At 48.3% G+C, this 16,630-nt stretch overlaps 1 protein-coding gene across 2 annotated transcripts in view; it reads right to left on the bottom strand.

Moving 5' to 3' along the window:
* The window catches only part of LOC147697124 (cytoplasmic FMR1-interacting protein 1), a 533,654-nt gene that overhangs the window by 135,030 nt on the left and 381,994 nt on the right, over positions 1 to 16,630 (bottom strand). For both annotated transcript variants that reach the window (XM_086934191.1, XM_086934192.1), the window contains exon 24: positions 16,196 to 16,339. In XM_086934191.1, the coding sequence (XP_086790317.1) occupies positions 16,196 to 16,339 (144 nt within the window). The remainder of the gene's footprint in view (positions 1 to 16,195; positions 16,340 to 16,630) is intronic.

Below are 16,630 nucleotides of genomic sequence, written 5' to 3' on the forward strand. Positions count from 1 at the left end.
ATTGTTCATTGTGCTGATAATCACTGTTTGCAAGGATCCTTCGATAGCGGCCGGCCCTCGGGGTTGTAGGCGTTCCGCTGTGTACTATGCAAAGTGCAATAAAGGTTTTGGAAAAAAAAAAAAAAAAAAAAAAAAAAAAGAAACAAAATCAGCCATTCAAGGGCTGTCAAAAAATAAAGCTCCTGGCCCCGACGGCATCCCCCCCGATCTCTACCTGAGCAACATTGAATTGTGGGCACCCGTTCTCACCAGGGTCTTGAACGAGGCAGTAGTGGCAGGACTGCCCCGCTCCTGGTCCACCGCAACCATTGTCCCCATCTACAAAAAGGGCAGCCGGGACAACCCCCAATGTTACCGCCCAATCTCTCTGATAGATGTCACGGCAAAAGTTTTGGGACGTGTAATTTTAAATCGTCTGCAAACCTGGGCAGAGGACCATCATATTTTAACTGATGTACAGTACGGATTCAGAGAAGGGAGATCCACAACAGATCAATGCTTAAACCTATATCTCTTCACCGCTAAATACACCATCGCAGCCAAGGGGACTATTTATATGGGTTTTATGGATCTCTCAGCGGCCTTTGATCGTGTCAACAGACAGAAATTATGGGCCCTGATGATCTCCATGGGGGTGGACCATGAAGTAGTTGACATCTTAAAGGCACTACACTGGGAGACTACGGCTACAGTCCGTTACAATAATGAAGGGATGAAGACTGAACCATTTCCCTGTACAAGTGGAGTGCGGCAGGGCTGCATTTTAGCGCCTTTTTTATTTTCTTTGTACATAAATAACCTGGACAAAGAACTCATGGAATTGGGAGTGGATTGCCCTAAGATCGGCCAGCGTTCGGTACCCGTCCTCCTCTATGAGGACGACGCTGTGCTGCTAGCCCGTAGGCCACTGGGATTACAAAAATTAATTGATGGGTTTGTAAATTTTATGAATTCTTTGGACCTTTCAGCAAACCTGGAAAAATCTTTTGTTATGACCACAGGCCGGAATTCAAAAAACACGTTCTCGTACAGCATAGGTAGCCACAAGCTGGGAACAGTTAAGACATTTTCCTACCTTGGTGTCCTTTTTGACGAGAAATTAGAATTCAAAAATCTGGCGGAAAAACATGCATCCAAGTTGGTGGCCTCAACGGGTGCTATAATGGCATTTGGAAGGAGGCTAGGCAGGTGGTCACCGGAACAGATATTAAACCTATACAAAGCTGTATCCTGCGCTAAAACGGTATATGGAGCGGAAGTATGGGGCTGCAAAATTAACCACATACAGCAGATACAAGCTGAGGAAAATAAATTCTTTAAAAGATTACTCAAGGTCCCTCAGAGCACCCCCGCACACATAACCCACGCGGAACTGGGAGAACCCTATATCGAGGACAAAATTAAGATTCGACCACTCATGGCCTGGATCAGGATATGGACAAACCCAGAGGCCTGCTTTAGCAGACAGATTATTATGGATTGTTTGAGCCGGGACAAATGGGAACAAATCACATGGCTAAAATACGTAAAGGACACCTTGGATTGTATTGGCTGTAAAGATCTTTTCACTGACCCAGAACAGATGACTGCACAGAATAAAACGCTGCTTAAAAACTCATTTAATGCATGGTCAACAGCAAGGAGGGCGATCACCGAAAATAAAAAACCCTCGGTGGTGGCACATGGGTCAGTGGTATCTACAAACTTCAAAATGGAACCATACCTAGCGGTACTGTATAATGCGCAGGAAATATTTTACATGACTAGGTTCCGCTTGAACTTACTACACCATCTATTGGCAGTTCCTGCAGGTTTTACATCTACTGTAGAGGCGAAGGGTTCCTGCGGCTGCGACACTAGGTCTCCGCAGGACACCCTTCACTTTGTTTTATTATGCCCTCTCTACTCGGAGCCAAGAAAGAAGTTTTTAGTTAGGATTCTGAAAAACCAAAAACTGAAGCACGCCAAAGCAGCCCTTCTTTTTCTGCAAAAAGCATCAGATCCACATACTTTGTTAAGCGTTATAAGTTTCATTAAAATTGCTATGAGACTGAGGAATACCAGGGAAACAACCGTATACTCCACTTGAACGTAGTCTGAAACCCCCACTGATTGATGATGACGTACTGTTTTTTATACATGAATCTTTTTTTAACTAAAAATTTTTTCTTAAAATTTCTTAACTGTTTTTAACTGTGCTTTTTAAAATTGTATGTATGTATTCTCTATGCACTTTAATGGTATCTTTGTAAGTACCGAATAAAGAAACTTTGACTTTGAATGGAACTGATGTCAGCACACAGCAGTGACGCTGATATAGCTAGGAATTAAAGTGGCAGATTATTCTTCTGCAGAGAGTTCAAAGGAAGCTCCATTTCATCCAAAAAAACAGGAGCTAACATCCAAGAACGTAGGTGCACAGCACACATAAGAAAGCTGTATAAGAGGCCAAAAGAGAAGCCAGTAATAAAAGGATTCATTGGATTACCCTCATTAATATGCACCAGGGACTCCGGAAGTTTCTGGCACTACATAAACAGATTGAATTGCACTTCACTAGTCCAAACAGATCATAATGTTTCCATCAAGCTCTTACAAAAGCATATTACCATACCATATGTCATTCCTCAGGGGGAAACAAATGTATCACTCAGTATTCCTGATGAAGAACCAAAATTATGGTCAACAGTGGAAAGGGTATCCATGCTTATAAAAATGTGCAAGTCACATGGCACCCAGGGACCAAATGGAATCCCTGCTGCCCTCTTTAAACTAGATATTCAGTTCTGGGCAACATGTTTTACATTCCATTTAATGTATGCTAACATACTAAGGAGATGCTGAGCTGCAATATTCTCCTGACGCTGAAGCCACAGTAACCGTAGACACCACTGAAGGGCCCTCATCTGCCATCAGGATGCACAAAGCCATGAGGCGGGCCAGGCACAAAGCCATGAGGCGGGCCAGACACAAAATCTCCACAACCAAGGTCAAATTCCAAGTCAGAAATCACTGAATCATCTCCCATATATCCACAACCCTCCTACGAGGAGGAAAAGCCTTCATGTGCGCTGTGTCCAGAATTGTGTCCAGAATTGCCACTATGAATGTTAGCCTCTGCATAGGAGAAAGGTGAGACTTTTGAAAGTTGATCAGAATGCCCAAGTTGTGGTGTGAACACTTGCCACTATAAGTGTTCTGAACAACATCGGAGACTCCCTTTTCATTAGCTAGTCATCCAAGTATGGAAATACATGGACTCATGATCATTGCAATGAAGCTCCCACAACAGTCCGTACTCTCGGAGAGACATGTGGAACAATCATCAGTTCAAATGATAGACCTTTGAACGAATAGTGCTGGAATCCCACTGTGAACTTCAAGTAACATTTGTCAGTGGTAAGAAGTGAAAAATTGAAAAAGGAATCCTGAAGATGAAGGGAAGCCAACTAGTCTCCTGCATCAGGGCCAGTATGTTTGTGCTGAATTATTAAATCAAAAGCCGAAGACTCCGGATGCATCTATGATACTAGTCCTTTATGGGGACCAGAAGTAAAGGAAACAAAATATCCTGACGTAAGGAGGGCGGTCAAGAGGGAGGGACAGACAGGATAGGGCAACCCTTTGGAGATTAGCCTGATGACAACCAAAGTGAACTTCTCCAATTGCTGGGAAAATGTATGATCCTCCCATCCACTAGAAGTAGATGATGTCTGGAGGTGGAGTCAAAGTCGTTTTGAGTCAGCAAAGTTGGCTGAGAATGGTGGAGACTGGAATTGCTGCTATTGATGTTGTTTCCTTGATCCACCTCTATACCGAAAGGAGAGGTATAGCTGCCGGAGCATCTGGTCACACTGAGAAGATTGCCTCTGCTGGGACTGCACTATACTAGGGTTGCCAAGAGACTTTCCATATTGTCAGTGTAACTGTCACACTGGGGAGGCTAGGCACAACACACAAACTGTAGCTCAACCGCTCCTGGAGAACTCCCAAGATGGAAAAGCTTTTTCTCCCAACAGTGGTTTACCATCAAAGGGCATGTCCAAGATTATGATGTGGCTTTAACATCTCCAGAGAAGCCAGTGGAATATATGCAAGAATGCCAACACCGCGCGAGAACTGTGCCCGTTGATCGAGCAACGATGACCGAAAAATCGAAGCAACTCATCGCCATCTGTTTGGATGCATCAAATTCATAACTAACCAGGCACAGCAATCTGATTACTAATCAACACAAGGCATGAACATACTGACCCAAGAGGTTTGTAGAATTAACAATGCAAAGAGTCAGGCAAAGCCTTTTCAGCTCAAACAGTCAAGTTTCTTGGACTTTCTCTCCAGACGTGCAATAAGGAAGGCATTCAAGTTCTGCTTCGATTAAGATGTTTGGACAAGTAGACTATACAAAGACAGGTGAGAGGACAAAAAAAGTATTTCACCTAAAGCTAGTCCAAGATGTCAGTCTGCCGGTCTGTGGGTTGCCGGATCCGAATAGGTTTTTCTCCCGAGCAGCCAGGATAGGATCTTATATGGCTTCATTCAATGAAAGCAAAGGCTCCTTCAGAGGATGAGGGGTGTGAGATCTCAGTCAAAATGTCATACTTCACTGCCGCAGATGTTAAGACTAATTTAAAGGATTTTGTAGAATTGCTCTACTAGAGACATAAATGAGTAAAATTGCTCTGAAGCAGGTCCACAGGAGTAAGAGATGTCTCCTTCTGGCGAAGTGTCCATGCCACTCGCATTTTGTAACTACATATATAAGTCACAATCTGTATTACACGGAGGAAGACGGTTATCAGCTTCTGAATCACCATCCGGTGTACAGTAATATTAGCCTGAGAAGAACATCTTCTCCATCTGTGCACAACTCTGAACCCTAGGGAGGTATTCTGCCAAGTTAACATTGTTAAAGTTCAACTAAACTTTCTCCTTTGCCACATGGATAATATCCTCTGAAATTGCTAGCTCGGAGAGTGGCATTGTAGTTGGCAGGTGAGCGATGTTGGCAGGTTTTAACTTCTTAGGCGCAAGAGCAAGTAGAGGTTCGGCAACGGTGTCGGGGCTGTCAAGCCCTCAGGAATAGGCTCCCTTTGGAAGGCAGCCAAAAAGTGCAACAGCTGTCAAGAACTGTTCTATCTTACCACAAGAGAAGGCCACAACCAACTGGTCAAATATAACTCAGAAGCACAAGTTACTACTTGTGTAACAATATATCTGTAAGAGACATTATTTAGTGATAGATTCCTTACCGTAGAATATGCCCAGGCGTCAGACTGGATCCGGAAAGTTTTGCTAGGAGTATCCCTGGGCGTCAGTAGGTGGCGTTATGCGGTTCAGCGTCCGTCGCTGGCTTCGTATGTGCCGAGACGACATCACGGAGACTACTTAGGCGCCATCCAGGTGCGCGGATGTCAGTTCTGTGCACGACTTTCCGTGCCAGGAACGCAGAGCCATGGAAGAAACCGACTACTGGTGCCATGAAACTAGGGCCCTGAAAGGGATGTCCTTAACCCTAGTAATCATTTTGCAGAACGGGGAGGATGGGTGGGGCGGTAAGGAATCTATCACTATCTAATGTCTCTTACAGATATATCGTTACACAAGTAGGAACTTGTGCATCTGAAAGAGACACGCTAGTGTTAGATCCCTTACCTTAGAATGGATACCCCAGCAATACTAACCCCGGTGGTGGGTCTGCAAATAAGATTACACCAGAAAGTCACGGAGAACAGAACGGCCAATGAAGCCATCTCTCTGGACTTGACTGTCAAGGCAGTAATGTTTGGTAAACGTGTGCAGCGAGGCCCAAGTAGCTGCCTGACAAATGTTCTGTAAGGGAACGCAGAGTCCCAAGGTAGTAGTGGCTGCCGTTGCCCTGGTGGAACGGGCACGCAGCCCCACAGGAGGGTCCCTCTTAGCCAATGAGTAACAGGCCTTGATGCAGAGAACGACCCACCGAGAGATGGCCAGTTTGTGCACAGCCTGACCTGTTTGGCGCCCACGTAGCCAATGAAGAGCTGGTCATCCACCCAGAACTGATGTGTGCGTTTCAGATAGATTGAGAGCACACGTTTTGGGTCCTGACGGTGGAGCCTCTCTTCCTCTTTTGAAGAATGGGGAGGCGGAAATAAGAAGGTGGGAAAAGTGATGGTCTGGTCGATGTGGAAGGGCGTGACAACCTTTGGCAGGAAAGAAGGACGGGTCCTCCGAACCACCTTGTCCGGATGCACAGAAAGGAAAGGAAGTTTGGAGAAAGAGCCTGGAGCTCACTCACTCTTTTGGCAGAGGTGATAGCAACCAGGAAAGCAGTCTTTAAGGTGAGAAGACGTAAAGGACAGTTATGAAGTGGCTCAAAGGGAGCGCACATCAGAAAAGTCAAGACAAGGTTTAAGTCCCATTGAGGCATAATGAACGGCACGGGAGGGAACGTGCGCGTAATGCCTTTCAGAAAACGGTTAACAACCGGGGACTTAAAAAGAGAGGGCTGATCTGGAAGCCGTAGAAAGGCAGAGATGGCCGAAAGATAACCTTTGATAGCGCCCAGAGCAGAGCCCTGCTGGGCCAAAGAAAGAGGGAACAAAAGAACCTCGGAAAGAGGGGCAGAACGGGGATCCACAGCCTTCGCTATGCACCATGCCACAAACTTGTTCCACCTGCAGGCATATACCGTTTTTGTGGAGGGACGCCTGACTGCCAGAATAACATCACAGACTTCTGGAGGAAAATCGAAAGCTGTTAACTGTTGCCGCTCAATCTCCATGCATGAAGGTGGAGACTGGACAGGTTCGGGTGGAAGACCGTCCCCTGCTGCTGCGATAGAAGATCCTCCCGAAGAGACAGTCGGATCGGGGGATCAAGCGCCATGCTGAGTAGCTCGAGATACCAGTATCTTCGTGCCCAATCCGGAGCCACAAGGATGACTTTGGCCTGGTCGCGCCGAATCTTCGTCAGCACTCTGGGCAGAAGTGGTATAGGCAGAAAGGCGTACAATAGACCGCAACTTCACTCGCCACAAAAAGCGTTGCTGAGCGACTGCCGCCTTGGAAATTCCAAAGTGCAGGACTGATGACATTGCGCGTTCTCTTCGGTGGCGAATAGATCTAACCAAGGCTCTCCTCACTGCAGAAAGAGACCTTGCACCACGTCCAAGTTCAGAAGCCATTCGTGATCCATCATGCACCTGCGGCTGAGTTTGTCCGTCCTGGGGTTCAGAGAACCTGCCAGGTGTTGAACCACCAAGGTAATGCCTTGATGTTCCAGCCATGTCCAGAGGCGCAGAGCCTCTTGACATAGGGTCCATGACCCCAACCCGCCCTGTTTGTTGCAGTACCACATGGCGGTGGTGTTGTCCGTGAACACCTGCACCACACTTCCCCGGACAGAGGGAAGGAATGCCTTCAGTGCAAGTCAGAATAGCCTGAAGCTCCAAAAGGTTGATATGGAGCCGAGACTCCGCCAGAGACCAGAGGGCTCTGAAATCCCCCTCTCCCAAGTGACCTCCCCATCCCAGGAGGGATGCATCAGTCATCACTGTGTGCTTCGGTTGGGAAAGGGAGAGGAATCTGCCATTGACCCAATCGCGATTTGTGAGCCACCACTTCAAGTGTCATGAGGTGCCCTCCACGATCTGGACGTGTTCGGACAGATTGCCCTGATGCTGCGCCCACTGGAACTTCAGGTCCCACTGCAGAGTCCGCATATGCCATCTGGCATGTTGCACTAGCAGGATGCAGGAGGTCATCAGGCCCAGGAGCCGGAGGGTCATCCTGACTGAAACCCGGGATAGAGGCTGAAAGATCGGAATCATAGCCTGAATATCCCGGACTCGCTGCTCGGGAAGATAAACCAAAAAGTGCTTTGAATCCAGAACCGCCCTGATGAAGGGGAGCTTCTGAGAGGGACTCGGGTGCGACTTTGGCACATTGATAGAGAACCCCAGCAAGTGCAGAAGGTCGGCCGTAGTCTGAAGGTGGGTAACAACTGCTTTGGGCGAGCCCGCCTTCAACAACCAGTCGTCAAGCTAGAAGAAGACTGACACCCCTGACCTGCGCAGGTGAGCTACGACCAATGCCATCATTTGGGGCGCTGGTAAGGCCGAAGGGGAGCACAGCAAACTGAAAATGCTCCTGGCCTTCCGTGAACCACAGGTAACGCCGGTGGGCCGGCAGGACGGGGATGTGAAAATATGCGTTCTGCAATTCCAACGCTACCATCTAGTCTCCCGGGTCAAGGGCAACAAAGACCTGAGCCAGTGTCAACATCTTGAACTTCTCCTTCCGGAGGAAGCGATAGACGTCCCTGAGGTCCAAAATGGGACACAAGCCCCCTTTGTCCTTCTTGGGGACCAAAAAGTAGTAGGAAAAGCAACCACGTCTTACCTCTGGCCCAGGAACATGCTTGATGGTCCCCTTGGCCAAGAGGGCCATAACTTCTTGTTGGAGAAGCGCAAAGTGATCCGATCCCCTGACATACAGTGGAATTGAGGTGGCATGGCTGGGGGGTAGACTCGAAGGGGAGGGAGTAACCCCTCCAAAAGAGTTGCAGCACCCACCTGTCGGAAGTGACAGAATGCCAGTGGGTAAGGTGATGTCGAATCCTGCCACCCACAGGCGTGATGTGCGCCTTGATGCTCAGATTAGGAAGATTTCGAGGTGGACGTCGCGGGCGGAGGTGGGCTGACCCTCACGCCGGCTCCCGGACCCACCCGAGCGCCCTCCATGCCCACGGGCACGCTGAGTTTGGTTCTGCTCAGGCTTTTGGCTGAACGATCGGGCAGAGGCGCCTCTACCATGGCCACGAAAGGAATTAAATGTAGACGTGGCCGGGTGCGTGTAGTCCTTAAAACGCTCCAGTGCAGTGTCGGCCTCATCACCAAACAGGCGAGTGACGTCAAAAGGCAGTCCATGAGAGCTCTGGAAGTCCAGGGAGAACCTGGTGGACCTCAACCAGGATTAGCGACGAAGCGCCACGGTCATGGATATTGCCCTACCGAGGGAGTCCGCGGTGTCCAAGCCACAACGAATGGCGAACCTAGCCGCGTCCTTAGCCTCAGCCACAGCCTGAGACAGCAGAGTCTGGACCTCCTCCGGGCACTGAGGCAACACCCCAGCCACGGTATCCCACACCGCGAGGGAATAGCAGCCCAAAAGGCACGCAGTGTTTACCGACTGCAGCCCTAAGCTGGCCGATGAGCACAACCGCTTACCAAACGGTTCCAACTTCTTAGAGTCTTTATCCGGCGGAGCCATGGGAAAAGCACTCTGGGACGTTGAAGCTTGAATGACTAAGTTCTCCGGTGTGGGATGAGTAGTCAGAAAGGCAGGGTCACCCGGCGCCGGGCGATGACGCCTGGCGACGTTCTTATCCACAGGGGCCCCTGTGGCGGCCCATGACCAAGTGCCCAACAAGACTTCGGTGAGGGCATCATTAAAGGGCAGCAGCGGCTCCGATGAAGTGGATGCCGACTGTAGCACCTCAGTGAGGAGATTAGTCTTAAGGGTCACCGTGGGAAGATCGTGTTTAAGGACCTCAGCTGCCCGAAGGAGCACCACCGTATACGAGGCACCTTCCTCCATAGTGGGCGGGGAGAGGCAAACCCCGGATACGAGGAGACCTCAAGGCCGCCGGCTTCCTCCAAGTCGTCCACCCAGTCCTGCTCAGAATCACATTGACTAGCAAGCGGGTCCTCGGACCCCTACCAGTCATCCTCCACCACCAGCATAGTAGGCCACCGGCCTCAGCGGCGGGGCAGAGACCGGGGAAGGAATAAACGGCGCCGGGAACTGGGCCGGTCGGGCCGGCGCTGGTTCCCAATTCGGATCCCAGGCGGGAACAAACTCGTCTGGGAACGGGGGCAGAGGTGGAACCAACGGTATCCACTGCAGCGCCGCCGGGAGTCGCTGACGGACCCGGGTAAGGCGGGTAGACCACAGGACTCCCAGGCTCCGAAGGAGCTGCAGGGGCGGAGCCCCTGTCCACCTCGTCTGCATCCGAGGACCGACGGGGGGATGTCTGAGAGCGAAAACGCTTCTTCGACTTCTTTTTGTGTCATCTCTTACCCAAATCAGAGGTTGAAGTTTTGGATCCCGAGGAGCGGTGATGACGGCTCCGCGAGCGGTCACAAGAATGACCCCTGGACCTCGAGCGTTGTGGGGACGAGTGCCTAACTTCAAGCAACTTCCAGTGCCGCTCCCTCAAGGCCTTTGGGGTCATAGCCCTACAGTCCACACAGGACCGGGAGTCATAGTAACGCTCCAGGCAGTAGAGACTGACGTTGTGAGGGTCCGCCACCGACATATTGCCACGGCAGGCCCCGCAGGACCTAAAACCAGGAATCCTGACTTGCACCAGAGAAAACGAACACGAGACAAAAGTATCAAAAGATATACAAAAAATGACTGAGGTACGTGCTCCAACCGGATCTGCGCTTACTGGCGCGGAAAAAGAAAGAACTGACGTCAGAGCGCATAGGTGGCACCTAAGTAGTCTCCGTGATGTCATCTCGGCGCATACGACGCCAGCGACAGACGCAGAGCCGCACGACGCCACCAACTGACACGCAGGGGTACTGCTAGCAAAACATTTCGGATCCAGTCTGACACCTGGGGATATTCTAAGGTAAGGAATCTATCACTAACGTGTCTCTGTCCTGGGATCTACAGTTTAAAACCCACTCACAAAACACACTCTGAAACCACTCCAGAAATGGTTGCAACTCACCAATATACTTTGTAGGAGGCGTGTTTTTCTTTTTATTCCTAAATGGTGATGAAACTGGAAACAAGATTCACTATGGGATTTCAATTTCTACTTTTTGTATTTTACTGGCACCTGCCCAACTGATGGACCATGGTGTGAGTCTAGATTCGCAGTGTGGAAGTAAGCAACAAGTAAATTACCTTTGGTAACACTCTTTCTGCTCAATACTATCTCAAACTAGTTTTCATACCATAGAATTTCCCCCAACCGCCAGACTGGATTCGAAGATTTTTCACTGCAGTGGTCCAGTGTGTCGCTAGTGGTGCTGTGTGGCTTCACATTAGTTCTACAACCACTGCCACATAAAAGCGCCACCCCTGTACTCTGGCATCAGTTTCTAATCTTTTCCCTTTCCGCGCCCTCAGACAGGGAGCATGAACAGGGGTGGCGCTTTTATGTGGCAGTGGTTGTAGAACTAGTGTGAGGCCACACAGCACCACTAGCAACACACTGGACCACTGCGGTGAAAAATCTTTGGATCCAGTCTGGCGCTTGGGGAAAATTCTATGGTGAGAAAACTAGTGTGCTGATTTTTAGATGTTAAAAAGAGGGAATTCCACAGAACTGAGAGGTAATTCCACAGAACTGGGAGGTGTGAGGGCAGTGAGGAGTCAGCAGTTAAGAATATCCACTGAAAGAGCAATACAGTAGGAAAGTAACTGATTATTATGAGCGATACTTTTAACCACAGATTCTTTACCTTAGGATAGATATCAAAGCAGTACCACCCCTAGGTGGTGTGTCTTTGTGGTAGACTCAGACAAAACGTCTTGCAGAACCGAACAGGCATATTGTTATTTCTCACCTGACCTGGCAGTCAAGGCAATAGTGCTTCGTGAAAGTATGCACTGATGCCCACGTCTCAGGCTGGAAGATATCAAGAATATGCACTCCTCGTGCCATAGCAGTGGTAGCAGCCTTAGCCTAGTTGGGATGGGCTCTCGGCCCCTGAAGAGCAGCTCTTAATACAGAAGACTATCTACCTCAACAAGGTCTCCTTCTGCACAGCTTTGCCTTTCTTTACTCTGGAGATCCTCATGCGCAGGTAGCCTGGGTACCACATTCTCCTGGGCCCAATCTGGGGTCACCAGGATGACTTGGACCGTGTCGTTCCAGATCATCTTCAGAGCTCAGAAGTGTTGCGAACGCATGTAGGAGTCCCTAGTTCCATTCCAGACAGAATGCATCTCCTAACAAGTGCACTTGGAAACAACAATGCGCAATACAGGTGACACTACACAAGTATCAGTGGTGAAAAGATCTAGCCAGGGTTTTCCCCACTGGTGGAAAGCGCCATGTGCCACCTCAGGATGTAACCACCAACCGTGATCTGCCAGACAAATCTGATTAGTTTGGCTGCCCTGGCATTCATGGACCCCGCCGAGCGATAGGTTACTTGGAAGATGCCATGGAGCTCCAACCATCTCCAGAGACAAAGGACCTCCTGGCACAGGACCCACAGCCCACTCGACCTGCATGTTACAGTGCCACATGGGAATGGTGTTGTCCATGATAATCTACACCAGCCTCCCCTTTATACACTGTAGCAAGGCCTTCAGAACCAGGTGAATGGTCCACAGCTCCATAAGGCTGATGTACAACCAGCCCTCCACTGGAGAGTAAAGTCCTCTGACTCCACCTTACCAAGGTGACTCCAACTCACCAATCCAGAAGTGATCTGTCCGAAACCTCTGTCAGCTGTGGGTGGGAAAGGGGGAGTGGCCTGCTACAGAACAAACTATAGTGGGTCAACAACCACTGTAGAGCTTGAACTGCTGTCTCTTAGACTTGGAGGGTGTTGGAAAGGCAGTCTTGGTGTTGGGCCCTCTATGACTTGAAATTTTACTCTCGCCCACATCTGCCACCTGGCATGGTTGACTAGGATCATAGCGCAAATTGCCTGGACTCATTGATGCAGAGGAAAAGCCATGAACTCCACTGTATCCAGGATTGCTGCAATGAATGGAAGCTTCTGATAGAGAATCAGGTGGGACTTCGATTGTTTATCGTGAACCCAAATGATGTCAGAAGTTCTGCCGCTGTTCAGAGGTGGTACACGAATGACTGTGGTGAGCGTGCCTTCAGGAGCCTTTCATCAGGGTACGGGAATACAGCGAATTCTGAGCTCAAGGATGCGCAGCGACCACAACCATTACTTTTTTGGACCACACGAGGAGAGGGGCATTGGTGAGGCTAGAGGGCAGCCGGGTACAATGAAAATGTTCCAGGTCCACCATGAACCACAGGTAATATCTGTGGGATTAAAATACAGGTATATAAAAAACTGAATCCTGCAAGTCCATTGACACCATCAAGTCGCCTGGGTCCAATGCAGAGAGGATCTTGGCCAACATAAGCATCCGGAATCTGTCCTTTCGCAGGAAGGCATTGAGAGGATGGAGGTCCAGCATAGGCCCGAGCCTGCCATCCTTTTTGGAACAAGGAAATAGAGAGTGTAACAGCCCCTGCCTTTCTCAGAGTCTAGTACCTTCCCTATTGCACCTTCGAAGAACTCCCAAGTGTACCTCCTGTAGAATGAGACAGGTGCTCCTCTGAAATCCCTTTCGTTTTAGAAGGTATTCTGGATGGGGAGAAAAGAAAGGTTAGGGCATAGCTGTTTTCAATCATTTTCAGGACCCATCTGTTGGGACGAGATGAATAGCAAACCTGGGATAAAATGCTGAAACTTGCCTCCCACTGGGTGGGCTTGAGCCGCTGAGGGCAAACTAACATTGTCTGTTGGCTGGTGTAGTAAGGGAGGAGGTATTAGAAGACTAGTGCCCCTGCTTGCTCACATGTCAGCTGGAACTACGTCCTAAGCCCTAACAGGACTGGACTGACTGCTGCAACACTAGATGTGAAAGCTGTCTTTTCTGTAAGCCAGTCTCATGGGAATAGCCTCTAAATTTCCAAAAGTGGTGCGGAAATTGTTTAGTAGGAGCCAAAAGCCACAAAGGAAAGTGCAGCAGCTCTACTATCCTTAAATAGTTCCAAGTGGAGTCTGCATTCTCACCGAAGATGCAAGCTCAATCAAAAGGCATGTCAATCAGCAAAGCCAGCACATCACCAGAGAAACCAGTAGGTGTCATCAAGACATGCAGATGAACAGCCACTTTAGAACCAGCCTCCATGCCAAGGCAATCTGTGGTATCCAAATCTGTGTGGATAACCTATTTGCCTACATCTTGTCCATCATGTATCGTTTGAACAACGATATGGCCATATCCCAAAGGGCATGGGTGTAATGATCCAAAAGGCAGATTGCATTGACAGATCACAATGCTGAACTCTGTGAAGAAAACGTGTTTGCGAAAAGCGTAAATTCTCTTAGATTCCCTATCAGAAGGAGTAGTAGGGAATACATTGGGATTCACTTTACTGGTCTTGGTCTGCACAATAAGGCTCTCTTGAGTGGGATGATTGGTAAGTAGATCAGAATCACCAGGAGCGAGTCTGTGACTTCTGGCCACCACATGCCTGTTCACAGGCCGGTAAGAACATGGGTTCAACCAGGTAGCCATCAGAGTTTCTATAAGAGGATCATTGAAAGGATGCCAGGGCTCAGAAGTTACTGGCCCAGGCTGCGAAATTTCCATCTCAACATTCATTTTAGTTACAATGAAGGGCAGCTGTAGGTCCAGCACCTTGTATGCCATTTGGACCACCACTACAAATGAGGCACTTTCGTGAGTTGATGGCACATGCGGAGAGTCAAGCTCTGTCTCAGAAGAGGTGACAAGCCAAATGCTGTTCATTAAATAAAAGTATAACACATCATCTGGGTAACTGTGGGAAGCAAGCAATTGTCACTTTAACGTCTTTATCAACATCCTGGAGTGCTCCCTGCTCTGGCACAGGATCCCAGTCAGAAAAGATAAAGAAGCCTCTGTTGATAGCTGTGATGCTACAGAAGCAAGAGGATTAGAGTCAGGTTGCATCATGACCAGTTACGCTTTTGTAATAGGACATCGGTCAAACTCGGGCTGATATGGGTATCAGCAAAAGCTCCCAGGGGGGTAAACAACGCAGGGGTAGGACCGGCTGATGGTATCCTGAGCAGAGGCTGTTACAGTTCTTTGGGGACTTAAGGGGCGCAGTCCCAGGCACAACCTGAATTCTTTAGTTTTCGGTGTGGACATCTTTCCCTAGCACACAGAAGTTTGGAAGTTGTCAGAAAACGGACAAAATCAGGAATGGAGCTCTGGATCCACATTGAAAGACACAGAAATACAGGAACTGAAATTAGAGTGCAGGGGTGGCACTACAATTCGGTTCTGTCACTTCAGCGCTATGTGGAGCTGCACAGCACCACCTAGCAGTGTACGGGAGCACTGCTATGAAAAAAACCAGAACCAGTCTGGCACCTGGGGAATATTCTAAGGTGAGCTATGGGTAAACGTATCCTTTAGAAACACCTGCTCCCTACTATCAAAGAGCTCAGCGTGTGCATATTTTACCAGGTTCCAGGCTCTGGCTGGGAAGTTTAAAATGTAAAGAATCTGCAGAAGGAATAGTATCCTTTAGAAACAAAGTTTAAAAATAGATTTATGATTCAAACCAGAGCTTAATTAATAAACTGGATCTAAATTAAGCCCTTATTTTTTATTATACAAGGGTGGTTTCTTGCTTTTAACTAGGACAGTTTCTGAAACAAGGAAATACCACCACTGGGACAGTGGAAGAAGGGGAAGGCATAGTCACTGTGACATAAGGGAGGGAGGGTAGCAGGGACAAGGGGGTACAGGGAACCTGGGACAAGAGGACACAGAGCCACTTGATCTAGGGTAGACAGGGAAGGTAAACAGTAGAGAGAGGGTCACTGGGACAGGCCTGCTTGCTATGACAGACAAGGTTACTATCGCAGGGAGAGTCAACGTCACTGTGAAAGGGAGAGACAAGTTCACTGCATTAGAGAGGGTCAACGTCACTGGGGGGGCGAGGGCTGGTCACTGGGAGAGTGGGCGACAAGGTCACAGAAAATGAGAAAAGCAAGGTCACTGGTAGAGAAGGCGATAATGCTACTGGGCCAGAGGCAGACATGGTCATTGGGACAGAATTACTGAGACAGTGGACGCCAAGGTTACTGGACAAAGAGGGGGCAAGGATTTTTAAAATAGTGTCATAATTTTCAGTTTCACTACATTATACCAATAGTCTGGGGAGTGGACAGACATTCCATTTATCTGGGTTGGAGAGCCACTAATTAATTATTTGAAAGAATAAACTACAATCATCCTTAAAGTGCTTGCCAGTTCAGAAAAATCACCCATTGTCAAAAGTACTTCAAGGGCAATTACCAGGTGTGCATATTTTCAATAGGTTTTATTTTTTTCCCAATGAAAACCCCAGAGCAACTCTTATTCCATTCATATATGTAAAATACACATACTATCGCAGCTAAAGGGAGAAGGACAGGAAGGAAGGTAGGACTCACCAAGCTTTTGACGACCTTTAACAATTCCTCCATCACCACTGCAATGCCCTGGTATCCAAGGAGGCGGCAGATGACTTTAAAATGAGGCGGGCCAACAAAGTTTCGATAGTTGCTGTAAATGCTGCTGTACGCCAAATTCAAGGCCTAAAGAAAGAGAAGTAGTGCTATTTTATGTATTGTAAGTAGACTGGTTAACAGTAACCTTATGTCTTTTGCCCTGAGTTGTTGGACCCCAGTAGAAATTATCACATACAGTTTTAATACAATTACATTGCATGCCTAACACACACGTTGAAATAAACCTGATATTCTTCATGCTTTGGTTCAAGGGAGTGCAAATACTTATTACAAGACAGAATTAGAAATAGATCTGCTTGGTTAGAAAAAGACACCAGTGCAAAACCCATATGAGAAAAAATGGAATGAAGTGAAAAA

The sequence above is a fragment of the Lissotriton vulgaris genome, chromosome 8 (assembly GCF_964263255.1).
Source record: "Lissotriton vulgaris chromosome 8, aLisVul1.2, whole genome shotgun sequence".
NCBI lineage: Eukaryota > Metazoa > Chordata > Amphibia > Caudata > Salamandridae > Lissotriton > Lissotriton vulgaris.